This window comes from Nannobrachium achirus (assembly GCF_963921795.1).
Source record: "Nannobrachium achirus genome assembly, chromosome: 24".
Lineage (NCBI taxonomy): Eukaryota > Metazoa > Chordata > Actinopteri > Myctophiformes > Myctophidae > Nannobrachium > Nannobrachium achirus.
In genome coordinates this window covers 34,737,970-34,765,469 of record NC_137831.1, presented here as the reverse complement: position 1 = coordinate 34,765,469, position 27,500 = coordinate 34,737,970, and the positions used below count along the sequence as shown (strand labels likewise).

At 43.3% G+C, this 27,500-nt stretch overlaps 1 protein-coding gene across 2 annotated transcripts in view; it reads right to left on the bottom strand.

Annotated features, from left to right (window-relative positions):
• LOC308309301 (muscleblind-like protein 2a) overlaps positions 1-27,500 on the bottom strand; it is a 114,168-nt gene that overhangs the window by 8,869 nt on the left and 77,799 nt on the right. The window contains exons 2-6 of one of the 2 annotated variants that reach the window (XM_080754842.1): positions 25,507-25,671; positions 24,100-24,330; positions 15,507-15,767; positions 4,833-4,880; positions 3,996-4,146 (exon numbers count right to left, since the gene is read on the bottom strand). In XM_080754842.1, coding sequence (XP_080610968.1) covers positions 3,996-4,146; positions 4,833-4,880; positions 15,507-15,767; positions 24,100-24,330; positions 25,507-25,671 — 856 coding nt within the window. Of the gene's footprint in view, positions 1-300; positions 334-3,995; positions 4,147-4,832; positions 4,881-15,506; positions 15,768-24,099; positions 24,331-25,506; positions 25,672-27,500 lie in introns of both variants that reach the window. The other variant, XM_080754841.1, reaches the window with a different exon arrangement.

The following is a 27,500-nucleotide window of genomic DNA, read 5'->3' as shown; positions in this document are numbered from 1 at the left end:
TTTGCAGCCGCAAGGAATAGGAGCCTATGGAGGTTAAACGCTTCCTGATGCTGGCGGCAGAGTTGCATCATGGGATATGAAGTCTTTTTCGCTCACCAGCGGCCGCAGCAGCGCCCATTTACCTGGTAACCATGGTAACCAGCTAACACGTCCCTGGACGTGATAACAGGCCCTTGGCGCCGCACCGCCGTAATTCCGTAAACGTTCCTGGACGTAACTGGCACCGGAAGTGTTAAAGGGCGTTGATAGGGAACAAGGAAAGGTAGTGAGGGAACAAGGAAAGGTAGTGAGTGAACCTACCAAGGCTGCTAGGCGTCATGCACAAGACTGACCCTGTGTCACCATGCAGAGAGAGAGAGAGAGAGAGAGAGAGAGAGAGAGACAGAGAGACAGAGAGACAGAGAGACAGAGAGAGAGATGGGTTAATCAAGTGCGAGAAGGGAAAAAACAAACAGAACAACAACAACAAGGTTAGACAAGACAAAGAGATAAATAAATCAAAAGGCTCAGATAGTTTCTAAAACTCAAAATGGGAACCAACATGCGCCCGGTTAACAAGCTGCAGCCGTGCAGTCAGTCACTTTCAAGGCCGTCGGAATACAGCAGCAGTTAAGGTGTGATTTGTACTCCGTCGAACGAACGTCGTTGCTTTGCCGGAAAGAACCAAACGACAAGGCGACAGTACGTTGTCGGCAAGCGACATGTCGCACTACGGATTCTGTATTACTATCAGAATATAGATCCTTTAGTGGGAGAAATATGTAACAAAAATAGGCTAATGTGTTCACTTCCGGCAGAAAGCGTGAAAATTTGCACCTATTTTTGTGTTTGAATTACAAAATCCAAGCACTTTTCCCATGGGATCAAAACAAATGGGGTGCAAAACAAATGCTTGCAATGGATTCAGAATCATGAAAAACCCCTAGTTAGAACCCTCATATGCTACTTAAATATTTTTGGTGGGTCTTTTTTCCCTGTATAGTAAGTGAATTAGAGCCACCAGATCCCATGGGAAAAGTGTTTGGATTTGTCATTTTGTTTAATTCAGCGCACAGAAATACCCCTAGATGAAAATTGTCACGCTTTCTGCTGGAAGTGAACACCTTTTTCACATATTTCTCCCACTACTTAACCTTTTTAACAATAAACTTTTTGTTTTACAAAAGAAAATCACTTAGTCTGCACTTTGGTAGATGTTTGGCTTATGTAGTTTGAGATTGAACACATAAAAAAAATCATTCAAAAGGATACAAGCACACACACAAAAGCCTGAAGGCTTCTTTCCATTGTGGAGGATTGATTTTTACAATATCAAAGAGTGGTAGCGCATATCCAACCTTGGAAGGCAGGTGCAGAGGTGCTGCAAAGAATGAGAAAAGTCGAGCTACATAGTGCAGCTCCCTTTGCCAATAGGCTCTATGCACAAGCAGCCATATTGAAAAGAAAATTGTGCCTTTTCCTTACTTCCTTCATAGGTGTTACTAATGGAGGCTCTGTTTTCCATTCTCCACTACATCTCGGAGACAAATACTTTTTGTAGACTACAATTATTAGAAAGTTTTACTTCTCATCAGGGACGTGCAGAGAATCTTAGAGAGGCAGGGGCTGACATTTCTAAAAAGGGCCTTTTGGTGAAAACATTGAAAATCTCAGACCTCCAAGCTCACAACACGTCGCTGTGTGACGCGTTGTGAGCTTGGAGGTCGTCCATTTTCAATAATTCTTTCAACATAAGAAGCTGCATTAAGTTCAGGAGAGTTTTGGACAAGGTAATTTTCTTGAATGCTGCCTTCAGGTATGGCATGGAAAGATTCACCATAGTAAAAATTGCATTCATGGTCTGGAGAGTGCACTTTTTTACAGACGGATAAAAGACTCGGGCCCCCTTTGATGTCTATGTGTGCACATGCCTGCTAATAGTTGCTTTGACAAATTAGATTATCATACAAAACATGCGTTAAGCACTTATGCCCTGTTTTATACTCCAGCTGATTGGAAATAGCAGGTCTACAAGCTCACAATGTGTCACGTTTTGGGCAAATCGTGAGCTTGTAGATCTGCTATTTTAGTTAACTTTGTACTTTTTTCCTATGGTAAATGGTAAATGGTGCATTTATATAGCGCTTTTATCCAAGGCGCTTTACATAGATTGTGCATAACATTCACCCATTCACACACACATATTCATACACCGATGGCGAAGGAAACCATGCAATGCACCAACCTGCTCACCGGGAGCAACTAGGGGTTCAGAGTCTTGCTCAATGGCTCTTCGACATTAACTCAGGGGGAGCCCCTTCGGTATAGTTTGACGCCAATACTTTTGTACTTTTACTCAAGTAACATTTTAATACAGTAATCTTACTCGTAACAGAGTATTTCTATATTGCGGCAATGTTACTTTTACTTAAGTAAAGTTCCTCAGACTAAATAACCTTGCAAATTATTCGTTTTAACCTACCGATTTTAACGTAGCACCAAGTACGGAAAAGACCGGCCTTCTAGCACTTTCCTCCGATTGCCCTTTTAGTGTTCATTATGTTGTCCAATAAGGCACAACCTTACTTAGACGGCACAGTGAATAGATTATTCTAAAAAAGAAATATTACATTTTCCTCTCAGAGAAAAGATGGGGATTAACGGTTTCTGCCTCTAAACTCGTAGATAACGCGCTTTATCACTCTGGGAATAGAATGTCTAAAATGCCTCTGTCTATACCTGCTGGAGAGATATTTTCAGGGGGTCATATGAGTTAACTAAGGACATTCAGGCTGTGTGTGTCCGTGACTCCGTGTGCCCGTGCATGCGGGCGCATAAATTAATTGCATGATTAATTTTTACTGCAATCTTCGCCCCCCCGCCCACCACAGCTTAATTAATGCTTTGCCCCTTTCCGAGGACACCGTTGTGGACAAATCTACTCCTTCTCTTTTGTTAAGTTAATCAGGAAATATTGTCGCCGTCGCACAGGAACCTCATGATGGGTCCAAAGTTGTTATTTAGGATTCACATTCAAACATAGCAAAATATTGTCAAAAACTCTTTATATCGGCTATTTTAGCGTGACACTGTAATATTATGACAAAGTTGGGAAATAATTTATAAAGTTTCTGCCCAACCGCAATGAACTGTCTATGCAGCTGGGTGCTATGTTTATATGGATTCTAGAAGAGTGGGCACTAAGAAAGAGTGGGGACCTTGATCTAAAATTGGCTATTTTGTCTAAAATTAAGTAATGTAAAGTGTATGATTTGAACATGCACGGTACATCATTATCAGACCAAAGTGTATCCTTGAATCCTTGTTTGTGCCCAAAACAATGGGATACACGTTTTGTAGCAATTTGTTAAAGCATGTTCTAATGTACACATTACCATTTTCCGAATACCTTTGGGGAAAATGGTACATCGATGTGCCCAATTTGCCCACTCTTACATAAAAATGGCACATAATATACATCTGTTGTAAGCGCTGTGCGCAGGGGCGTCTCACCAAATTCTGGGCCCTGGGTACAAGGATTCACTGCGGCCCCCCATGAATGTTCTTCATAAGGGGAGGGGGTTTAACCCATTTAGACTGGGAACACATTATTACGCATTATTTTGTGCTTTAACTATTGAAAAATAGCAGATATACAAGCTCACAGCGCGGCACTCGAGCTTGTAGATCTGCTATTTTTTTAAACCGTGAAAATGTGTGCAAGTCTTTGAATATTTCAAATCCTTCTAAGGCTTTTTGAAAATCCTGTTTCTATGTCAGTGGTGTTCAAACCTTTAAGGAGTCAGACCCCCAAAATGATATGTATTTGGCCACGGACCCCCATCTCAAAATATTTAGTTCCAGGGACCCCCCAGAAGCAAAATTTGAGTTACAAATGTTCGCTTAAAAATACATATTCAAAGATTTCCACACATTTTCACGACTTTAAAAAAATAGCAGATAAGCTTGTAAACTCAGTGCCACTCCCCCCCCCCCCCGCCACGCGGACGGTTTACCTGTGGGAAAGAAGGCCTGCTGCTGCAGCTGTGCGTTGGCCAGGGCTTGCTGGTAGTGCAACATGCTGGGGTTGAAGAGCGAGCTCGCCCCGTTGCTCTTCTCGAGAGCTTGTCTCTTTGGTAAGGGCTGGAGAACGCCGTGAGGGAACGCCTGGGTCCCCCCGGGAAAGAAAAAGAGGGGAAAAGACACATCGTAACGAAGGGGGGGGGGGGGGGGGGGGGGGAAAGAAGAAGAACGTTTTAGTCTCGTAGTTTTCAAGCCACGGCGACACAAACACTTTCAACTGTATTACTATGCACAGCACAATGTTAGAACAGACAACGGAAACTTGGCTGGTCTGACTATCACAAAGACAAGTGGATGTACGAAACTAGCAAGACAAGTAAATATGATCCATAGAAAGCGATAGCTGGATTTTAATTAGCATTACGGCTAGCTACTGGACGTCAATTAAGAATCAATGTACGACTAACATACAACAGATGTTATTGAATGCTGTTAACAATACACTTGACATTACAACATATTGAAGCCTAATTTATGCTCTGACGTACTGAAGGAGTTGCGCGCCGGGAAATAGCCGCCCTACAGAGCTTGCAGGACGGCTATTTTTGCCGAAACTAGCTGTCCTGCGTGTTCCAGGCTTTTATATATTTTCTTTTGCGCGCAACACCCCCAGTACGATCAGAGCAAGAAGTTTTGGCATTATCTGCCAAACAAAACAAAGCAAGACAACTTAAACTGTTTTTTCAAGTGTGAGTGGCTACAAAAAAGTACAAAATTACGAGAAAAAAAAAAAGCTACATGCAAAGCCAAAAGGTGAAAGGTCAAAGTACCAGGTCTACGGATGTGTCGAGGGGTCGCTTCATTGCTTTGGCAGTCGACTGAGTCTTTGTAATTAGCAGGCAGCGAGCACATGATGGCCAATGGGGTTCAAGCGTATTAACATACAGGTAACAGCAAGCAGTAGGTGCGTCATGTAGGGGAGACAGCATTGCATTGTGGGTATAGGTGAGAAAGGGGGGAAAAAAACAAAAAAACAAAAAAATAATCTGAATGCAAGTAAATACCACATACAAAACAATAGGCATGCACCATGAACAAAAAAAATAGTTTTTGTCTTTGTCTTTTTTACTTTAAAGGCTAAATTATTTTTTGAATTAGTATAAAAGCAAATAAAAAGCATCTACATTTAAACCTTTGGTTAATAAAATATATATAAAGCAAGAATCAATCATGTACTGAAAACTACAGGGAAAGCATTTTTTAGTAATGTAAGCTACTTCTTAAATCAATTTCTTTATAATCTAAGCCATAAATAGACTGCAGTATGGTGAACACAATGTATAGAGTAAAGTGCATTGTTACGGAAAATTTGGGAAAACGGGAAATATATGGATTTAGTGGTAAATGTGTAAATTTCCCAGTGGAGACTGCATTCTGGTTGATGTCAGCGTGCTTGTTTGCTTTCTTAACCACATTTCCCGGTCTTCTGGGAAATCTAGACATAAGCTGGGGAATGCGTAGCTTTCCCATCTCACTGGGAAATGTACAGTATATATTTTCTTTTCCGGTAAATCTATGAATTTCCACATTTCCCACATTTTCCGTGACATCTGAATCCTCACATGAGATCTGTCATCTGATGATTTCATAGCAGAGCATTCAGACCAAATTAAAATCCTAAATAAACACATGTATCATAATTACAATGCTCCTTGGGTACTTCTTTTTGTAACATATGTTATGGTGTGAGCTGGAACCGGTGTTTAAGAAGTGACCTAGATGGCCAGGACAGATTGGATGCGATTAACCTTTTCCGATAGAGAGCGGCCGGCTATTTTTACTCTTCCCTTCACAGGTGAAATCACAGGGCAGGTTTGGACTCTTACAGAGAAACACTGTTCCATATGAGAGACCGTGATGAGATGCTTTGGTTGTACGCCAGCTCTATCATTATGTAGTCACGTATTTTAGCGAACCCGTCCTTTTCTGTCATGGCGTTTTAAGTTCACGACAGATCATGTTATCTCCGGCATTCGGTGGGACGTGATCCGAGTCTGGTACCGACACTGCGGCGTTAAGGGACGTTGTGACACGTTGGCAGATGGATTTGGGGACCTGATATCACGTGACGATTGGGTTGATCACAGAACGTGCAGTTCAGTGTTTGTTATTCTACCGTGAGTTTCCACTATCAGTAGATAAAATGCTTCCGTAGTTTAGATTTGGGCAGCAGGGCCCACTTAAAAATCTCAAAAGCCTCCAGGGCCCACTTATCTGGGTCTGATGGGTGGGCCAAATGCATTTTCGGGCCCTTTCAATGATCAATAGTATAGGCCTACCTAAAAGTTCTCGTATTAGATTTTTCCCCCCTTTTAATATACATGTTCTAATCCGGCCTACAAGTAGGGAATCGCTGTTTTATCTAATAAGGAAGCCTGCTTAACCAGGTGGCATTATGAATGATCCGTAAATGGTCCTATTCGGACATTGAGTTTTATGTGGATTTTGCGTATTATTCACAAGTTATTTAAGACCGTCTGGAATGAATGAATGGATGAATTAATTAATGGTATTTAGCATTTTACTGATAAGACGAATAGAGCACATTTATAACGGTATTACAACGCTTTTCGGTGAGTGATACTGGCGGGTAACTAAGTATCTGAGGCTTAAGGCCTCTCCATACTTTGACCGAAACCGCCGTTTTCGGTCAAAAGGTCCTTTTCTACCATAAAATTATATCCCTCAGGACTTCTGAAAAGCATTGGACCGAACGAGAGTTCGGAAATTTGCACGTCGGAAAACACAACTCACCGAACATTTCGGTCGAAGTATGGAGAGGCCTTTTAGGAGACTATGCACTAGTACTTGTCCTGTGTGTGCGTGTGTGTGTGTGTGAGTGTGTGTGTGTGTGTGTGTGTGTGTGTGTGTGTATACGCGTGCTTTCGAACAGATCACATTATATCACAGCAGAGAGTACAGTGCAAGTCTACTCTGGGCTGGTGTTAAGCCTAATTTATACCCCAATCACAGAATGCTGTCGCTTGCCGTCAAAACGTATATTCATGTTATCAATGTGTTGAAAGTATGTTATTTCCAGCGAGCGATGGGGCATAAATAAAGCTTTAGGGCCGATGCATACTTCACTTTTAGAGCCAAAAGTATTTCAGTTCGGGGAGTCACGAAATCTCGGCAGCACCAAACGGCCAAAATGAATGCCGTAATATTGTAGTTTAGACAGCCGAACCAAGATAAATTCGTCTCTAAAAGTGCATCAGCCCTTAGGCAGGCTGAAAACATATGCTCATACATAATGGTTAGTTCATCGCACAGCTAGATTCTTGGCATCGGGGCCTTGAGTGAAGGAAACCAAACAATAAAATGAGGGAAACAAAAATATGAAGGCATTCAACTAAAGCGGTGAGGAACAAACTGCCAGAGCACGTGCGTGACAGGTGACAGATAATGAAGCGAGATGGCCTCATCTCAAAGCTAGGATCGGTTTATAAATGCTCATCGCGGCTTCTTGGTCTTGTGTGTCTTATGTCATCTTATCTAGTGTAGAAACCTGTCTCGGGGGCCGAGGCGTGTGCTTTTGTACGAGGGGGAAAGAAAGAGGAAACGATCTTAAAAGTAAATTATGGATAGCGATAGCATCTGCGCGCTGGCTTAAGAGGCTGAGAAGGAGAGAGCATTGGTTATGACAGTTTGTCCTCGTGCTAACCCTGCGTCCCGGGCCCGTAGCTCATGACTGTTTGACAAACAGAAAGTATTTAAGTACTTAACTTGAGTACTTTGCTTGAGTATTTCCAATTACTTCTACTACAATTATTTGAATACTTTAGTTACTATGGTAGTTACATTTTAGATTTGGATTTTATTACTAAACATACATTAAACACTTCAGCTCTCATATATACAGTATATATATTGGTTATTTGAAAATAGGAAAAATCTACACGCTTGTAGATTCAAAATACTGTATTTAAAAACATTTGATATCTTGTGAAATGGGACATTTCGCGAGGCGTTGTGTGCTTGTAGATCGGCTGTTTTCACTACTTTTGTGCGACAGCCTTGTATGATGAAGCAGGGCTTTACTTGGTGAAAAAACATACAAACTTGAAACTTGGACATACAAGGTTTCTGCCCGGCAGTGACGACATATATTCTACTCATGTACAGTACTTGAGTACATGTACTAAGTTACTTTCCGCCTCTGTTTAACAAGCGGTTCAGTACAGGGTCATAAAGTAAGAACAGACGGAGGTACAAACCACAAGACGCAGACGGTCTCCTGCTGCATTATTTAATAATCAGACAATGTCGGACTCGCTCCCTGGTTTTTAAGACGACGGGGGTGACTCGAGGTTATGTATTTTATTCAGGTTCCGTTCTAGATGTTTTCTGTGCGATTGCTACGAAGGTCCGCGGACCGTTCTCGCCTCGCTGTTCGTGTTTGTAAGCGTTCGCGGTGGTCTAACTCCCTGATTTATACCTCGCTTCGTGCCCGTGTCTCACACCGGAACTATAGCTGATCCACAAGCTCCAACAAAAAAAAATGCAGTCCACATTAATGGCCTAGAACAGGGGTCTTCAACAGGGGGTCCGGGACACCTAGGGGGTCCCCAGAGTTACAACAGGGGGTCCTCCAAATCTTTGAGTGATAGAAACTTTTTTTTCTCCTTTTATATATTAACCACTTGAACCCTAGCGTCCATATTCTGACAACTTTAGCCGATCTACAAGCTCACAACGCCTCTACTCGCAGAGGCCAATTCAATTTCTGGCCCGAACTTTCAATGATCGTGGTCTTGAATTTGGTTGCACCGTGATGCATTGTGAGCTTGTACAGTAAATCTGGTAAACATTTTTGAAAGTGATATACAGTATACAGTATATCCCTTTGACGATGGCAGTATTGGTCAGTCCATGGGGTGGATGAATTAACTAATTTGCCTCCGTGCCCTTTCCTTTAACGCCATCCTTAGGCCAATCATGACATTTTAGTGGCCTGTGATTTAGCCGCAAGCGCCATCCTCAGGTAAAGATGTCAACCTTTTACAAAATGGATCTCATAATCTAGAAGTCAACCCTACAGGTTTAGGTTATTTTAAATATCACTTGTTGTGTGTTCTTGGTGTTCTAAGGATGGAAATATTGTTCAGTTCAAAGACCAGTTTTGGTCTGGTTTGGTGTACAACACCAAAACTAGCTGGTAGAGCTTTTAGATTCTTAAGGACAGAGGCACTTTTTCCCCTGCTCTTCTAACTCATTGATTGCCAAGGCAATCAAGGTGGTAGTGTTTGTTTTGTCTGACTTTGAAGGCTTCTATCTCATGAATGCCTGAACGGATTTCCAAGCGGAGTTTTTTGTTTGAAAGCTGTTAAAAAGTACTACACATATGGTGCATCATCTAGGCATGGGCGTGCACGATCCGTGCACTAAAAATGTATCTGTGCACTAGAAATTTAGGAACGTGGCATTGAGGAACTTGGCGGCCATTTTGAAAATGGCAGTCAACTAAAAAGCTCATCCAACCACTGGTGAAAACGGCTCGATGGACAATCTTGTGTGTGTGTCCTGTTGGTTGGGGCCGCGCAATGTGACGAACTAGCCAATCGCAGAGCAATTGTATACCTTGAGGCTACATGATTGTCTCTCCTCAGATAGTCCAGGGGTTCTCAAACTTCTTTAGGCTGTGACCTCCAAAATAAACATATATGAACTGGGGACCCCCTCCCTGACAAGCACTCGGAATTGTAGGTATTACATTTAATGTGACTCTGTTCCACGGATAAATATTGTGAAAATAGCAGATCTACATGCTCACAACGCCTCGCACTGCAAGGCGCTGTATTGTATGTAGCTTGTATTGTATCATCTATTTTCACAAATAAAAGGTTTTTGGACACATTCTGTCTTTTGACGAATCATGATATATTAGGTTTTGACCTAGTCTTGTGGCCTGGTTAGAAAAGAGATAAGGCATGACACAGCACCTATACTGTATGTACTAGGTTTTGACCCAGTCTCGAGTGCAGGAACAAGGTGCAGTGGTATAAAGTAACTAAGTACATTTACTTAAGTACTGTACTTAAATTAAAGGTCCACTTCACCTCTGGGACAACCCCGTCTTATTTTATTGTTGTTTGGGACACGATCAACACAATCCTGAGTTATCTTTTGTGTTCAATCTGTGTTTTTAGATATTTTAGTATTTCAGCATGACTAGTGATGCATTTTGCATCATCAGTGATGCGTTTTGCATCATATGATGCAAAACGCATCACTAGTACATGCTGAAATACTAAAATATCTCAAAAAACAGATTGAACACAAAAAATAACTCAGGATCGTGTCCCAAACAACAATAAAATAAGATAGGGTTGTCCCAGAGGTGAAGTGGCCCTTTAAGTAATTTACTTGAGTGTTTCCAATTCCCAATACTTTTACTTCTACTCCACTACATCTCGGATTCAAATATTGTACTTTTACTCCAATGCATTTATTTGAAAACTTCAGTTACTAGTTACTTTGCAGATATAAATGCTTATTTATAAAACATACATTAATCCACCTTAGCCCTATTTTATACCTTGGCTGTTTGAAAATAGCCGATCTACAAGCTCACAACGAGCTTGTAGATCTGCTATTTTCAAACATTTTATACTTTTTTACTTTTAGTACTTTAACACCTTGACGTCCGAAATAGAATGGTGGTTGGTAGATTAGCCGTGACATTTCTATTATTGTATTGTGATCTGAGACATAATATTATGTTTATAAACATGACCCCGCAGCCCCTCCATCTTGAACAGCGCCGCTGTTTTTTCTTTTTTTTTTTCCCCAGGCCAGTAACTCACCATGATTTTCTCGATTTCCGTTGGGATAGAATGGGGGTTTTGGCCGATCGTCGATGTCCCCGTGCGTTTCGCGTGCGCGATCCTTTCACGTAAATGTCCCCGCAAATAGTCCATGTGTGACTGAAGAACAGAACTGAAAAGTTTCGCTAGCATAGCCCCAAGCATGGCTGCTGTAGGAGCTCGAGTGTGCAGACAGCAAACGGATGGCTGGGAGTAGCCTTGGAGAAGGAGAGGCGCTGACGTCACCTCTGCTTCATGCACGGTCTGCATGAGCTATCAGTGCACGAGTGGTGACTAGGGAAGGTTAGACGATCGCCGATTTTCGGATCAAAAGCTTTTATTCCGGTTTTAAAGACAAAGTCCGGGAATGTACGACGTGGCTGAGAGTCCCTGGGGGGATGTGCGATATAGTACGGTTTTAACATTAAGGGGCTCCCCGTGGCTTAGAAGGTGTTAAGTACATTTTGATGCCAACACTTTCGTACTTTTACTCAAGTGCTTTTTGAATTCCAGACTTTTACATGCAACTGAGTATTCCAATATTGCAGTATTGATACTTTTATTTAAGTAAAGAATTTGAGTACTTTTTCCACCACTGACAAGGTGTGAGCAAGCAGCAGCGATGGGAGCAAGCGGATGACAGGTAGGCATGGTACATTATGTGCAACGGGAAGGAAAAAAAGAAAATGAAAAAAAGAATAAGCATGCCCATGCCACGTGGGAGGAACGGAATCAGTCGGTGCATGGCATTGGAGCAGTGCGCGCTCACGTTTGTATGTGTGTGTGTGTGTGTGTGTGTGTGTGTGTGTGTGTGTGTGTGTGTGTGTGTGCATGTGTGTGTGCGTGTGCAGCCAAAGCTCTGTTTAAAAAAAAGACAAAAAAAAGATATGTGCAGAAAGAGGGTGGGGCGAGACAGCCGAGACAAAGCGTCTACTACGATTCTGGAGAGTGAAATTTACTCGGCGAGTGTGTGTGTTAGGGGTGGGACGATAAGCGATATTATCGTATATCGTGATAAAAACACTCACGATAATCATATTGTGGAGATTTTATTCATCGTGATATCTTCCTCTGTCAAGCACTGGGATCAATTCACCTTTTATTTGCTGAGCTGCATATCCGGTACCACTTAAACCCTCTATAATTGGTAAAAGGTAGTTATAATATACGTACTTGATACAGTCTTTTTTTCACTCTCTATCAAATGTCTTTGCCAAAGAATAGCCGATCTACAAGCTTGTAGATCTGCTATTTTTTTGCAAATGTTCTGCCCAGGATAATGGATTTTGATTATCGCGATAATATCGTAAATGACGATTTCTTTTGTCACAATAATCGTGATATGAAATTTTCATATTGTCCCATCCCTAGTGTGTGTGTGTGTGTGTGTGTGTGTGTGTGTGTGTGTGTGTGTGTGCGCGCGTTCCGTCCGCTTGCCTTTTCGTACACTCTTGGGGTTTCCGAAAGGATTGAATTAATTCCGATGTTTAACCTGTTCCGTCTCTAGATTGTCCGCCGTTTTATTTTTTCAGCGTTCTTTTTTTTGTTTTCGTCTGGTTCTCTCAGGATTTTGTCTGCCTGCCCCGCAGCGTTTTGTCTGCATCGCCATCACATCATCCCGTCTGCCTGACAATCCGCCTCGTCTGTCTGTCTGTCTGTGTGCTCTTATTCGGGGGGCCTTTTTGGAGGATGGAGGAGCTCCCCCAACCCCCCCGCATCCAAGCGCTCTCTCATCCATCTCTCTGATTCAATTTGCGCTGATCTGCAGAGAGATGCACTTATCGTTGAGAGCAGAGAGAGAGAGACAGAGACACACACAGAGGTAGAGAGAGACAGGGAGAGAGAGAGAAAGACAGACAGAGGGAGAGAGAGAGAGACAGACAGACAGACAGACAGACATAGACTGAGGGAGAGACAGACATACAGACAGATAGAGAGAGAGAGATACAAACATACAGAAGGAGAGAGAGAGAGAGAGAGAGAGAGAGAGAGAGAGAGAGAGAGAGAGAGAGCCGGCCGAGCGAGCCCATTGTCTTTGTATGAATCAAGGGCATTGGACTACTTTTTTTTTAAGGCTGCACACTGCGGCGAGATGCTACATTTCTAGTGGATTTTTATTTATTTATCGTGATGCGTTTAGGGTACTGCTAAAACCTGGTTTATTGCACACAATAGCCTCGGTTATAGAACCCACTGGAGTGGGCTAAAGTGAGGGGTGGGAAGGGGGGCGTGTGTGTGTTTTATACTGCAATAAAGCAGCGCTCCACGTTCTATGCGGTGTGTGTGTGGGTGTCAACCGCGATCGCAGCATTGTTTGCGCGCGCGCTTGCGGATCTGTAAGTGCATAACGGCCCCTCTGAGGAGGTGTGTGAGGAGTGGGTATCCACAGATTAAAACTTGAAACTGGTATAAAGCAGTGTTCCTCAACCTTTTCAGGCCGCGACCCCCAAAATAATCATATTTTAACTGGGGACCCCCCCACACCACCCTGACGAGCACTAAGAGTTGAAGCATTACATTTTGTATAACACGGTTCTATTGTGAAAATAGCAGATTTACATGCTCACAACACCTCGCGTTGCGAGGCGTTGTGAGCATGTAGATCGGCTATTTTCACAATTTCTGCCTCTAATATTTGACAATTTGACCAATATTTAATTTGTAATTAAAAGGCCCTTAAATTGTCACTTTAGAAATGTGAATATACCCTCTATACAATTAAACTTTATGATCGTTTAGTTACTGTTCAGTGAGAAAACAATGTTGCACATTAGGTTAATCATCCAGGGACCCCCCCAAAATAATTTGGGGACCCCCCTGGGGGTCCCGACCCACAGGTTGAGAACCACTGGCATAAAGGGGGATATCATCCCTGGTGTATATGTAATTGAACTGAATGGCCCTTGAACAAGCTTGCTAGCTCAGGCCGATGAAGCTTTTAGTTTTCCATTTGTCACTGTTATTATATTTTTTTTGTTATTTTGTTTTTTGTTTTCAATTAAAAATGTTCTTTTTTTATTCATTTATTTGTCAGATACATGTTCTGTAATTGAAATTTGTTCTCCGCCTTTGACCCATCTCTTGGAGTGGTTAGCTGCAGCCGTGCCGCGCTTGGTGATCAACCTCCCCAATCCAACCCTTGATGCTGAGTGCCAAGCAGGGACCCATTTTTGGTATGACCCGACCGGGAATCGAACCCCCGACCTCCCAGTCTCAGGGCGGACACTCTGGTTAATGAGCTGGTTTGAGTTTAGTTTTGATTTGTTTTGAAAAGTGGGGTTACTAGATTACTTCTAGTTTTTATTGTTTGAAAAAATGCTTATTTTTTTGTTGAGTTATATTAGTGTTGGTGTTAGTTTTTAACTGTAATTCGGGAGTAGTCACCTGTTGTGAGCTTGAGGATCGGCTATTTTTGCTATCAAAACGATTTGCGACAAGCATTAAAACATTTTCTCAACATTTTTAGATATCGTAGTTTGAGTTGATTTTGTGAACATGCAATACCGCTTCAGTAAGCTACACTGTAGCGTAAAAAGCCTTATTTCACTTCAGCTAAAATGTTTTTTTCAGTTCTATTTTTTTTAATAAGCCTGCTCAGACCCTGTTTTAATCAGGACCGATAGCTACTGTAATTCAGCAAGTAAGATAACTGCTGCGTAGAGACGCGCTTTGTACCCACGGCCTCACACTAACACCAGGCTCGTAGAAATGCACCAATAAGCTAATAAATGAGTTGGCGTGTTTGCACACCCTCCTGCTAACCGCAAAACGCTAATTAACCGCGCACAACCGCTTTGTCGGCTTTAATACAGTATATATTTTTAAAAGCCTCCCAGGGCTGTAAACCCATAACATTTATAGGAACTTAGATGATATATATACTTCATAACCTACACCTACACACTCCTATTATTGAAACAACTCTATATGGATGGTGTATTGCTTTGCGCACCGGTGTGGTGTGCCTGAAATAGCCGATCTACAAACCCATATTGCCAGGTATCGTGACGCGTTGTGAATATGTAGAGCAGCTATTTTCGGTGCAAGACATTGCCATATCTTGATTTAATCTTCGCTAATGCTCATTATAAGAGGGCGCCATTTCTGTCTGCTCACTTTGCGTCTCATTGGCGGGCTGCGGAACGTTCGGAAGCCTGCCTACCAATGAAATCATCGATAGGGAGATCCAAGCTAATAGATAGGGCTGTCACAATTACATAATAGTCTAATCACAATTATTTGACATAATCGCAATTATCTGGGATAATCGTCATAATCGTTTACACGTTGAAAAATGTTTATATGTTCAAACATTTAAAAAAATAGTGGAAATAGCAGATCTACAAGCTCACAACGCGTCGCATCGCGACGCGTTGTGAGCTTGTAGATCGGCTATTTCCACTATCAGTGTTCTTTTGTGTAAAGTTGTCAAATGTAAAGTCGTCAAATATATCTGCCATGTGCAACTTCAAAGCCTAAAAGCCAAACAGAAATGTAATTGTCAACGACAAAAAGACACAATTACATCGTTAATCGCGATAATTTGAGTGACAATTTTAATCGTCATGTAAAATGCCATAATGGTGACAGCCCTAGCGGCAGTGTCTGCGTCCCCCTCCCCTCCTCTCCTCCTCTCACCATGGCGGCGGCTGCGGCGGCGGCTTGCGCGGCCACGGCCGTCTGGTTGGCCTGGTGCTGGGCGGCCTTGATCTTGGCCTGCAGGTGCGCCGGCGGGTGGAAGTACTTGCACTTCTCGCGGCTGCAGCGCGACTTGATGTAGTCCATGCACACCGTGACCGTGTTGTCGCTGGTGTCGATCATGGGGCTGTCGCTGGGGTGCGCGAAGCGGCAGTCCGTCTCGCCGCGCGCGCAGTTGCCCCGCTGGAACTCCCGGCACACCTGTTGGGACGGAAGGGAAGGAGTACACGCAAACACACGCACAAGCAAACGCACACGCACATACATACACACACGCAGAGAAACTGTGAGTGCACTAACCCTTCTTTTATGACAGTGGTTCTCAACCTGTGGGGTACCCAAATGATTTTGAGGGGTCCACACTCCGCAGATGAATGGGTTAATGTGCAACATCGTTTTCTCACGCAAACAGTAAACAAACCAACATATGCAGTAGTTTAAGTGTATACTGTATATCTGCACATTTCTAAAGTGACAATTTAAGGACTTTTTAAATGACAAATTAAACATTGGCCAATTTGTCAAACATTAGAGACAGAAAATGTGAAAATAGCCGATCAATAGCCGGCGTTATAGCAGTAGGCCTGTTCTAGAACCAATATGAAGGCCGATTTGAAAAACGTGGGGTTCTTCCTTGGCCTACTGGGAATGCATGTGCAACGTTTCAAAAAGCAGTTGCAAAGCAGTTGCAAAAAGCAGTTAGGACTTACGATTAACACAAGCAACCCAGAGTCATATGTCAGTGATGTAGGACAATTATGTACACATCTTAAAACACAACTCAATGGCATTGTTACGAACGGTTTCACCCCGGCTAGAGTGCTCATTTGCGGTATTTCGCTACGACTTGGTGCTCAACTGATAACGCTTTATTCGCCAGGGAACAGAAGAAAATTAAGTCATACACGCGAACCTTACATTTGGCAAAATAAGCAGTGGTTTGGAGTTGGAATAATGAAATCTGTTCAGGCAGTTAGAGCAGGAGGGAGCCTGTACGGTGTTTAACACGGCGGTAACGTGGCGCGGTTCCCCTCAATCAGACGCGGAGCTGAAATAGCTGTTTGTGCCATAAAGCAATATGATAATTGATAATGGAGCCGCTGAAGCGCCTCTACGAGTGGATTCATTTAGTCTGAGACAACCAGCATGAGCTCTCTCTCTCTCACACACACGCAGGGGTTTCGCACCAAATTCTGGGCCCTGGGTAGTATTGAAAAATAGCAGATATACAAGCTCACAGCGCGGCACCGAGTGCCGCACTGTGAACTTGTAGATCTGCTATTTTTGAAAAATCATGAACATTTTCAAAAAGTCTTTGAATATTTCAAATCCTTCTCAGGTTTTTTGAAAAACCTATGTTTCTATGTCAGTGGTGATCGAACTTTTTCATGTTAAATAGCAGATCTACAAGCTCGCAGCGCGGCACTCTGTGCCACGCTGTGAGCTTGTATACCCAACCTTTTCATAGATTCCATATAGTTTCATCGTTTGACAGCACAATCATCAGTGTATTCTGGATTCATGTCAATTTGTGTTTTCTGATATTTAACCACTTGAGCCGTCAATACTTAATAAACTTGACCTTTCACTCTGTACTTAGTCAGCTCTTTTCCCCCTCTATACCAAACTTCTTTGCGAGGCGTTGTGAGCTTGTAGATCAGCTATTTTTGGCTAAAGTTCTCGGAATAAGGAGGGTTCACATGGTTAATATAAAAAAGGAGGAAAACGTTTCTATCACACAAAGATTTGGAGGACCCCTTATGGTAACTCTGAGGACCCCCTAGGGGTCCCGGACCCCCTGTTGAAGACCCTTGTTTTATGAGGAGCAGGAAAATGGTCCTCACCATGCCTGTCTCTCAGATTCAGCCATACTTACAAGGACGTTTGGCCCTGGCAAGTATAGTAACAAAAGTAAGCGCACACACACACACACATACTGTACACACACAACCTCACACGTACACACACCGCCCACACACACACACAAAACATGTACAGAATGTCCTCACACTTCTCATTACACAGAAATTCATGTAGGCCTGACAGGCATGTATGCATGCGCACACGCACGCACACACACACACAGAGTATGTGCGCGTATAAAAGCACACACAAGTTGCCAGGCTGTGTGGGAGTGTGTACATGTCTCGACGGGACACTGCTTTCATTACAGCCAAGTGGGTTCAGTTGCTAAGTGATAACACTCACACAGAACACTGCACGCACGCATGCGCGCACACACACAGCTCATATTCACTGTTGATAGTCTGTGCATATTGTGGTTGAACGCACCTACAGTATACTGCAGTATATTCTTCATTCATTCACTGGCGACAGATGTATCCATTCCAATCTTTCTCTCTATAAGCCCCATTTCCACTGTAGGGCCGACCCAGAACTAGAACCAGAAACTTTCCAGAACCAAGAACTTTCAAGAACTCGTGAAGTTCCGGGACCCAAATTCTGCTTACGTTTCCATATAACCAGAACTAACTGTGAAGATCCCAAAAATAGCAGCAGCGCTGCTGGCCCAGACCATATACTGTAAGTTCCCAGAACTAAATTTTAGTTCTACCTCAGGAGCTGGACCGAAAAAAGGTTGCAGGAACCTTGTCTGAAACCGGGCCGTGTCCAATGGAAACAAAACCAGAACCAAAAAATAGGTTCAGGTTCTGGAAAGTTCTGGTTCCACCTTGCAGTGGAAAGGGGGCTTATCTCTATCTCCATCTCCCTCTCCCTCTCTCCCTCTCTGGGACAAACAATGCAAAAACATTTACATTCATATTTATCTATAGATTCATTGTTCATTTTGGCGGCCATTCACTGACCAGTGCAGACAATCTAGGGGAGGGGTCTTCAATGTTTTCAGGCCAAGGACACCTTAGCTGAGAGAGAGATGAAGCAGGGACCTCCACAACCTTTTCATAGATCAATATAGCTTCATTGTTTGACAGCATGATCATCAGTGTATTTTGGATTCATGTCAATTTGAGTTTTCAGATATTTAACCACTTGAACCGTCAATACTTAACACTTATGTTGCAATGATTTTTTCTCTTCAATGTCTCGCGTTGCCATGGTTACCATAGACTTCCATGTAATTGTGCAAGTGTGTAAAAAGTGCACGCCCATGCCTAGATGATGCACCACGTGTGTAGATGCTGTTCACAGCTTTCAAACAAAAAAATCCGCTTGGAAATCCGTTCAGGCATTCATGATTTATCAGCCATTATGTTTTCTTCAGATGTAAACAAACATGGCTGCCATGTTTGAAAGAATGGGTTGGTATGGGGGTTAAACATGCAATTTCGCGATCGCGATCATGCCTAATACATTTCTGGAGGTCCAAAAAAAAAAACGGCCCAAACTCGGGAAACTCGGGGTTGGCACAGCACTAGTACCAATACAAACTCGGGAAACTCGGGGTTGGCACCATTATGTGTTAATAAACTTGGCCTTTCACTCTGTACTTAGTCTGCTATTTTTCCCCTCTACACCAAAGCTCTCAGCTTTGGTTGTTGACTCGTACTTCCTACCTGTGCCTCTCCACTGTTTGATTCTTACTGTTTGTTGTTAATGCTGTGACAACTGAACGTACCTCCAGGGATGAATAAAGCTGTGTGTTATCTTAGTGCAATGTGATGGAGGGGACTGGAAACAGCCCTGCTGGAGAGACACTTGTGAAGCTCACAACAACACATTGGATGCCATTATTTCGGTAATTATTTGGCTATATTTTGAAGAGCCACTCGTGTCCATGTTGCGGAAATTCAGTTTATAATGGCGGATCAGTTTGTTTACATTCGGCCGCAAAACTAAAATGCTAACCGTGGCCGAGCGTCACGGAAAAAGAGCGGTCGCAGTGTTCAAAGCGTTTGTGGAAGTAGATTCTGAGATAAAGACGTTTCTTTGCAGCAGCAACGAATAGGAGCCTATGGAGATTTGTATGCTTCCTATGTTTGCATCCAGCGGCGGATCATAGTGGTTGAACCGGAACTAGAAGTGAGTGATCGCTTCCGGGTCGTCTTTGTTATTATTCTGCTTAGATTGTATTATAAATATAAACACATATCTCCTCAGCCCTAAGTCGTAGCTTCATTCCGGAAAAAGATCTGAGGAGCGTGGAAAGACGGCTTGCTAATCGTTACAAGCACATGCACGGATCGTGTGCGCGGAGCGCCTGACACGAAAGTAGTTGATGTGTGCTATTTGCTACTTGTAATAGCATGGGTGGATAGACGTGTAGACAGCACTCTCTTGTGGGACCCAATGTGTTAACAAGAGCTGGTGACTAAATAATAACTAGAAGAGAAAATTTCTAAGAAATTTTAAGTGTGCCTGCAGCTCGCTAAGTCTGTGCAACCTTGTGTAGCGGTTGGTGTTAGCATTAGCGTTATTTCATTTGACGCAACCCGCGTGTCTGTATGACAAACGGTTCACGAGATCAAGGGTCACTTCCTGTTTGGTGAGGGGCACTTCCTGTTTGGCGAAATAGGCCCCAATTAAGGTCATGGACGATTAATGAATTAAAGCTGCAAGCAGCGATGACCAGGCCCTCGCAGCTCTACCCACGTCACAAGGCCAGCAGCCAATCAGAAACCAAACAGGAAGTCAGCCATTTCGACTAATTAGTGGCGTTTTGGAGCATTTTTGGCCGTTATCACAGGTCGCACTTTAACGACAGTTTTTTGAGAAAAAATTGTTTTGTGAGAAAAAAAAATTGAGAAAAAAACTTTTTTGAGAAAAAGAAATTTTGAAAAAAAAATTGTGAGAAAAAAAAGTGTGAGAAAAAAAAATGTTGAGAAAAAAATAATTTTGAGAAAACAATTTTGAGAAAAAAAATTTTTGAGAAAAAAAAAATTGAGAAAAAAAATTTTTGAGAAAAAAATGTTGAGAAAAAAATTTTGAGAAAAAAATTGAGATATAGCTTCATTGTTTGACAGCATGATCATCAATGTATTTTGGATTCATGTCAATTTGAGTTTTCAAATATTTAACCACTTGAACCGTCAATACTTAACACTTATGTTGCAATGATTTTTTCTCTTCAATGTCTCGCGTTGCCATGGTTACCATAGACTTCCATGTAATTGTGCAAGTGTGTAAAAAGTGCACGCCCATGCCTAGATGATGCACCACGTGTGTAGATGCTGTTCACAGCTTTCAAACAAAAAAAATCCGCTTGGAAATCCGTTCAGGCATTCATGATTTATCAGCCATTATGTTTTCTTCAGATGTAAACAAACATGGCTGCCATGTTTGAAAGAATGGGTTGGTATGGGGGTTAAACATGCAATTTCGCGATCGCGATCATGCCTAATACATTTCTGGAGGTCCAAAAAAAAAATTTGAAAAAAAAAAAATTGATTTTTTTTTTTTTTCAAAAACGGCCCAAACTCGGGAAACTCGGGGTTGGCACAGCACTAGTACCAATACAAACTCGGGAAACTCGGGGTTGGCACCATATGTGTTAATAAACTTGGCCTTTCACTCTGTACTTAGTCTGCTATTTTTCCCCTCTACACCAAAGCTCTCAGCTTTGGTTGTTGACTCGTACTTCCTACCTGTGCCTCTCCACTGTTTGATTCTTACTGTTTGTTGTTAATGCTGTGACAACTGAACGTACCTCCAGGGATGAATAAAGCTGTGTGTTATCTTAGTGCAATGTGATGGAGGGGACTGGAAACAGCCCTGCTGGAGAGACACTTGTGAAGCTCACAACAACACATTGGATGCCATTATTTCGGTAATTATTTGGCTATATTTTGAAGAGCCACTCGTGTCCATGTTGCGGAAATTCAGTTTATAATGGCGGATCAGTTTGTTTACATTCGGCCGCAAAACTAAAATGCTAACCGTGGCCGAGCGTCACGGAAAAAGAGCGGTCGCAGTGTTCAAAGCGTTTGTGGAAGTAGATTCTGAGATAAAGACGTTTCTTTGCAGCAGCAACGAATAGGAGCCTATGGAGATTTGTATGCTTCCTATGTTTGCATCCAGCGGCGGATCATAGTGGTTGAACCGGAACTAGAAGTGAGTGATCGCTTCCGGGTCGTCTTTGTTATTATTCTGCTTAGATTGTATTATAAATATAAACACATATCTCCTCAGCCCTAAGTCGTAGCTTCATTCCGGAAAAAGATCTGAGGAGCGTGGAAAGACGGCTTGCTAATCGTTACAAGCACATGCACGGATCGTGTGCGCGGAGCGCCTGACACGAAAGTAGTTGATGTGTGCTATTTGCTACTTGTAATAGCATGGGTGGATAGACGTGTAGACAGCACTCTCTTGTGGGACCCAATGTGTTAACAAGAGCTGGTGACTAAATAATAACTACTTTGGATCCACTGGAACACAGATTCTTGTTTCACCCCTGATTCCCTGAAAAGTATCAGTTCTGGACATACAGTAAAAGGTTTCCACAGGACAGAGGAGGAGAATAAAGGTGACGGTAGTATACAGCATCCAGATGTTCCTATTCAGCCTGCCAGCTGCCGGCTCCATACCGCCACTTCCTGTTCGGTGTGGCGGTCATTAACCTCCAGGTCAATATCTATCACACAACCATCTGTACCGAACTGCACCGTAACGCTGTTGTACACTCCAGTCTCTCAACTCCCATTACATTCTGCAGGTTCATGTCGTTAAGTGGACTAATGCATCATACCGATACACTGTACATACACACAAACACTTAAAAACTCTCTAGGCCCTATTTTGTCCATGCCTTACCCCTTATCCCTAAACCAGTGGTCTTCAACAGGGGGTCAGGGACCCATAGGGGGTCCTCAGAGTTACTATAGGGGGTCCTCGAAATCTTCGTTGTGTGATAGAAACAATTTTTTCCCCTCTTTTATATGAACCCTAGTGTCCTGACTCTGATAAGCCAAAAATAGCAGATCTACAAGCTCACAACGACTCACGCTGCGAGGTGTTGTGAGCTTGTAGATCTGCTATTTTTGGCAAAGAGGTTTGGTGAAGTGGGGGAAAAGAGCAGACCAAGTACAGAGTGAAAGGTCAGGTTTATTAAAGGACAACTTAGTTTTTTTACAACAAGGGTTCATATTTTAGATTGTAATTAGAGAAAAGAAAAAGTGAGTGTTAAAATGTTTTCATTTGCTTCGTTCTATTGTTTTATCGCATTTACCGTGCTAAAATGTGGGGCATGCGTACGCATGGGGGCATGCGTACAAGTGGCTAAATATGTCTTTTTAGACACAAGTATTTGACGTATTTTAACATGTCTGTCAAAATAGTAAAAAAGGCAAAGAAGTTTATACGAAAATATAGCTCCCTATGTTTAGTAAACAAATACGTCTTGCTCTTTTTTCCCCCCTTTACACCAAATCTCTACGCCGAAAATAGCGACGCGTCATCTTGAGCTCATACATCTGCTGTTTTAGGCCCATGTTTGGCCCAGATATGCGTGCCTAGGGTTCAAGTGGTTTAGGTTTAGGAGTTTAGCTTTAGGGTTATGAATGGTTGCGTTTATCCATTAGGTTAAAGAGGGTTACGTTTTACGTATAAAGGTTGGTATACTTTATAAACCTGAAACTTAACTCTGAACATGTTTTATCCCAATACCCATACGGTAGGTATTGGGGAATTGGTAGCTTGGTGTAGCTGTTCGCTGTATGCAATGAATGATGGGTGACCTTGTACACAGCTAAAGCAAAACGTGTGGAACAACGTGCAGTCGATGCCTGTGGGATACGGAGTAGTGATGTATATCGGACCAGTTCCCCATATATGGATAAGAAGTCCTGTTAGATATGGGCTTAATACTGATGACATCAGGGATCTCCATATATGGGCATAGAGTGGTTCCCATTACATCACAACATACAATCCCTTTTATGCCCATACATGGAGATCCCTGTCTGAACCAGCCACACCACTGTGATGTCACCTGTATATGCCCATATATGGAGATCCCTGCTCTGAGTATCTGACATCACTGTAATGTCACCTGTGATGTCACAGTGATGTGTCAGGGGAACCACAGTGTCAGGCGTTATCCCTGCTCTGAGTATCTGACATCACTGTGATGTCACCTGTGATGTCACAGTGATGTGTCAGGGGAACCACAGTGTCAGGCGTATACATAAGGACAAGCTGTGCCGGTTCTGACAGTAAACTGCGACCTACGGTCGCAATAAACAGAAAGACAGACTTACAGTCAGAACACACACACACTTACATCACTTGTGGAGACATTACATAGACTTCCATTCATTTTTATGCAAGTCCTGTGGCCTTACCCTAACCTCTATCCCTAAAATTAACCCCAAACCCTAACCGTTGTGGGGACCTACTATTTTGTCCCCACACTGTCAGAGGTCCCCTGCAGGTGACTGTGTGAACATGCGTTTAGTCCCCATAAGTATAGCTAGACAAACTCTCACACACACACACACACACACACACACACACACACACACACACACACACACACACACACACACACACACACACACACACACACACACACACACACAGTATAACCAGTAAGGAACAAGGTAGAGAAGCAGGTCACCTCCAGCTTGTCGGTGCGCAGCAGCTTCTGTCCTGTGTTAGAGTTGGAGTTGACCTGTCCCACGCTGACCGGGGGGCTGCCGGGGACGCTGATGAGCTGGGGCCCCTGGGGCTGCAGCATGTCGCTGGGCACCAGGCCCATGCTGTGGTGGGACATGGGGGTCAGGTAGGGCCCCGCGTAGCTCAGGCCCGCCGTGCCCGAGCCCAGGCCCTGGCTCACCGGGAACGTCTGCTGTGTGCCAGGGGGCGTGTGTGTGTGTGTGTGTGTGTGTGTGTGTGTGTGTGTGTGTGTGTGCGCGTGCGTGCGTGTGCGCGTGTGTGAGACAAGGGAGAGAGGGAGGGACACATGCTTTTAGCTGCAGAATCGTATGTATACATATAAAGACAACTTATTGAAAGGATATTGTAAAAAGATGAACACGCACGCACGCACGCACGCGCGCACACGCGCACACACACACACACACACACACACACACACACACACACACACACACACACACACACACACACACACACACACACACACAAATGTGAATAAAAGTATGAACACTGCAATATAAAAATACTCTGTTACAAGTAAAAGTGGAAATAATCAAGTGAAGTACAAATACCTCAAAACTGTACTTAAGGAGTAGTTCACCCCCATAATGACTTTTTTTTCTATTGATTACCATGGAGACTTGAGTTCAATAATATTGTTTTGGTTTCTGTTGCATTCCTAAGACAATAATTTGATTACAATGAATGTACCCCCATTGATTCCTAAGGGGGACCAAAATGCAAAAGTATTATAGTCTCCATGGCGTGAGTAATCAATAGAAAAAAAGTCATTTTGGGTACACATTTTAGTGTATGGGAGGGGCTTACAGTACATGTACAGTATGTAGCAACATATTTGTTTTTGTAGGCTAATTTCTGATTTAGACCTAACTATAGGTTAGGCCTAAATGGGTTAAGTACAGTACTTGAGTAAATGCACTTAGTTAAGGGCTTTGCAGACAGGTGTGATTTTTCGCATGGAAAAAAAGAATAATTTCATTTTCTTTTTAAAGAAACCAATGATTCTCTATGACCGCATGCACACCTGGTCCGAATTTGCCGTGCGACAAGTGGCTGCGGCAGTGCATTTTTTCCCCAGATCGAACCCAGTTCGATTTGTGCGTCTTTGCATGCAGGAAAAACTCATTGACTCCTTTTACTACTCTTTTCGGATCCGCAGTGAGGATTCCGCACTACATTGCACACCAAATTCAATGCATTTTAATCATGCAGCAAACGGAAAAAACGCAACGGGCCTGTGTGCAAACTCAAAGCCCTTTACTTTACACGCACGCACGCACGCACGCACAACACACACACACGAGCGTGCGCACGCGCACGCACGCACGAGGCGAGCAGCACTCACCATAGGCTGCATGGTGGTCCCTGGGATCATGAACTGCATCTGCTGGGCCAACATGGCAGCGGCCGTCTTCTGCTGGATGAGGTTGTTCCTGCCGTTGATCTCCAGCTGGGTCTTCAGGTGGGCCGGGGGGTGCAGGTACTTGCAGTTCTCCCTCGTACAGCGACCCTGGGACAGACAGGGACGTGCAGAGAATGTTAAGAGACTCAGTCTGAAGAAGAGCTGTGTGCTCAGGGACGTGCTGGCCATTGGGAAAAGCGGGACAACTCCCGAACGGCCGGTTCATTCCTGGCCGGTCCAGGCCGGCCATTAGGAAAAAACAACAGTAAAAATTAAACTGTTTGCACAAAAGTAGTGAAAACAGCCGATCTACAAGCACACACCGCCTCGCGGTGTGTGCTTGTAGATCTGCTGTTTTCACTAGTTTAAATCAATGATCAAATGATAAATACAAAACAAACGGTTTTGGACATACAAGGTTTCCACCCGACAACGACGAAATATAACTAATGTAATTGGCCCACTGGCTTGTCACTTGTCCTGATCTGAAATGGCAAATCTTTGAGTAGCAGCCGCTACTATATCTCTCTCCAATTCTTTTTCCCGGGCTGAATCAGGGGCCCAGCACGTCCCTGTGTGTGCTTGAGACGTCACATTTATTTGGTGCAATAAAAGCACAGGGGCTGACCTTTCCAAAACGGCCTTTTGGTGAAAATATTGAAAACAGCAGACCTCCAAGCTCACAAAGCTTTGCAGCACGACGCGTTGTGAGCTTGGAGGTCAGCTATTTTCGAAATGCTTGACTTCTACACAGAGAGGACAATTCTTTCAACATAAGACACTTCAGGTATGGCATGGGAAGGGGGCATTTGCATTTCTTTCACCATAGTAAAAACTGCATTCATGGTCTGGAGAGGGCACTTTTTACAGGCGGATAAAAGTGCAGGGGCTCAGGCCCCCTTTGGTGTCTATGTGTGCACGTGCCTGCTGAGACAGACAGAGGGAGAAAGGTGCTGTTCAGACCAATGGTTCTCAACCCAAAATAATCATATTTTAACTGGGCTAACTAGCTGACTGCAGCAGAGTGTGTGTGTGTGTGTGTGTGTGTGTGTGTGTGTGTGTGTGTGTGTGTGTGTGTGTGTGTGTGTGTGTGTGTGTGTGTGTGTGTGAGAGAGAGAGAGAGAGAGAGAGAGAGAATCCCCCACGGCTTGAGAATGCGTGGGTTTTATGCATAGACGCGCAAAAAGAAGAAAAAAAGAAGAAAAAAGACAGTGTTGGAAAAAGTGTAATAATATTCTGTAAATACTCAAGTATTCAAAAGTAAAAATAACAAAGCACATTTTATTTATAATATCAATGCATTACTGTATTGAAATCTTGCCCTAAAAGTTTCAGAAATGTAAAAGAAAATAATATTGTGACAATACCCGATTTACAATCACTAATTCATGATGTGTACCTTTTTTTAAGGTTTTTTAAGGCAAACAAACCCAGATACTCCAGAAATGTACTTTAGGACAGTATCAACTAAATGCACTCAGTTACAGTTCACCGCTGGTTTTATGCACAGACGCACGCACGCACGCACGCACGCACGCACGCACGCACGCACACACACACACACACACACACACACACACACACACACACACACACACACACACACACACACACACACACACACACACACACACACACACACACACACACACACACACACACACACACAAAGGTAGTAGGCGGGGAGCGGAGGGGGAGAGATGGGGGGAGGTGGGGGGGTTAGTGGGGTCAGGTTTAGCGAGGCTCTGGCGCATTGGGGAGGAAATTAGACTGCGAGCGAAGCCCAGAAGCTAATGGCACAACACACCCTAATCCAATATGGATCCCTGCTCCTTAGCTAGCACTTACTGGGAGGGGAGGGGAGGGGAGGGGAGGGGAGGGGAGGGGAGGGGAGGGGAGGGGAGAGGAGAGGAGAGGAGAATTGGAGAAGGCTGAAA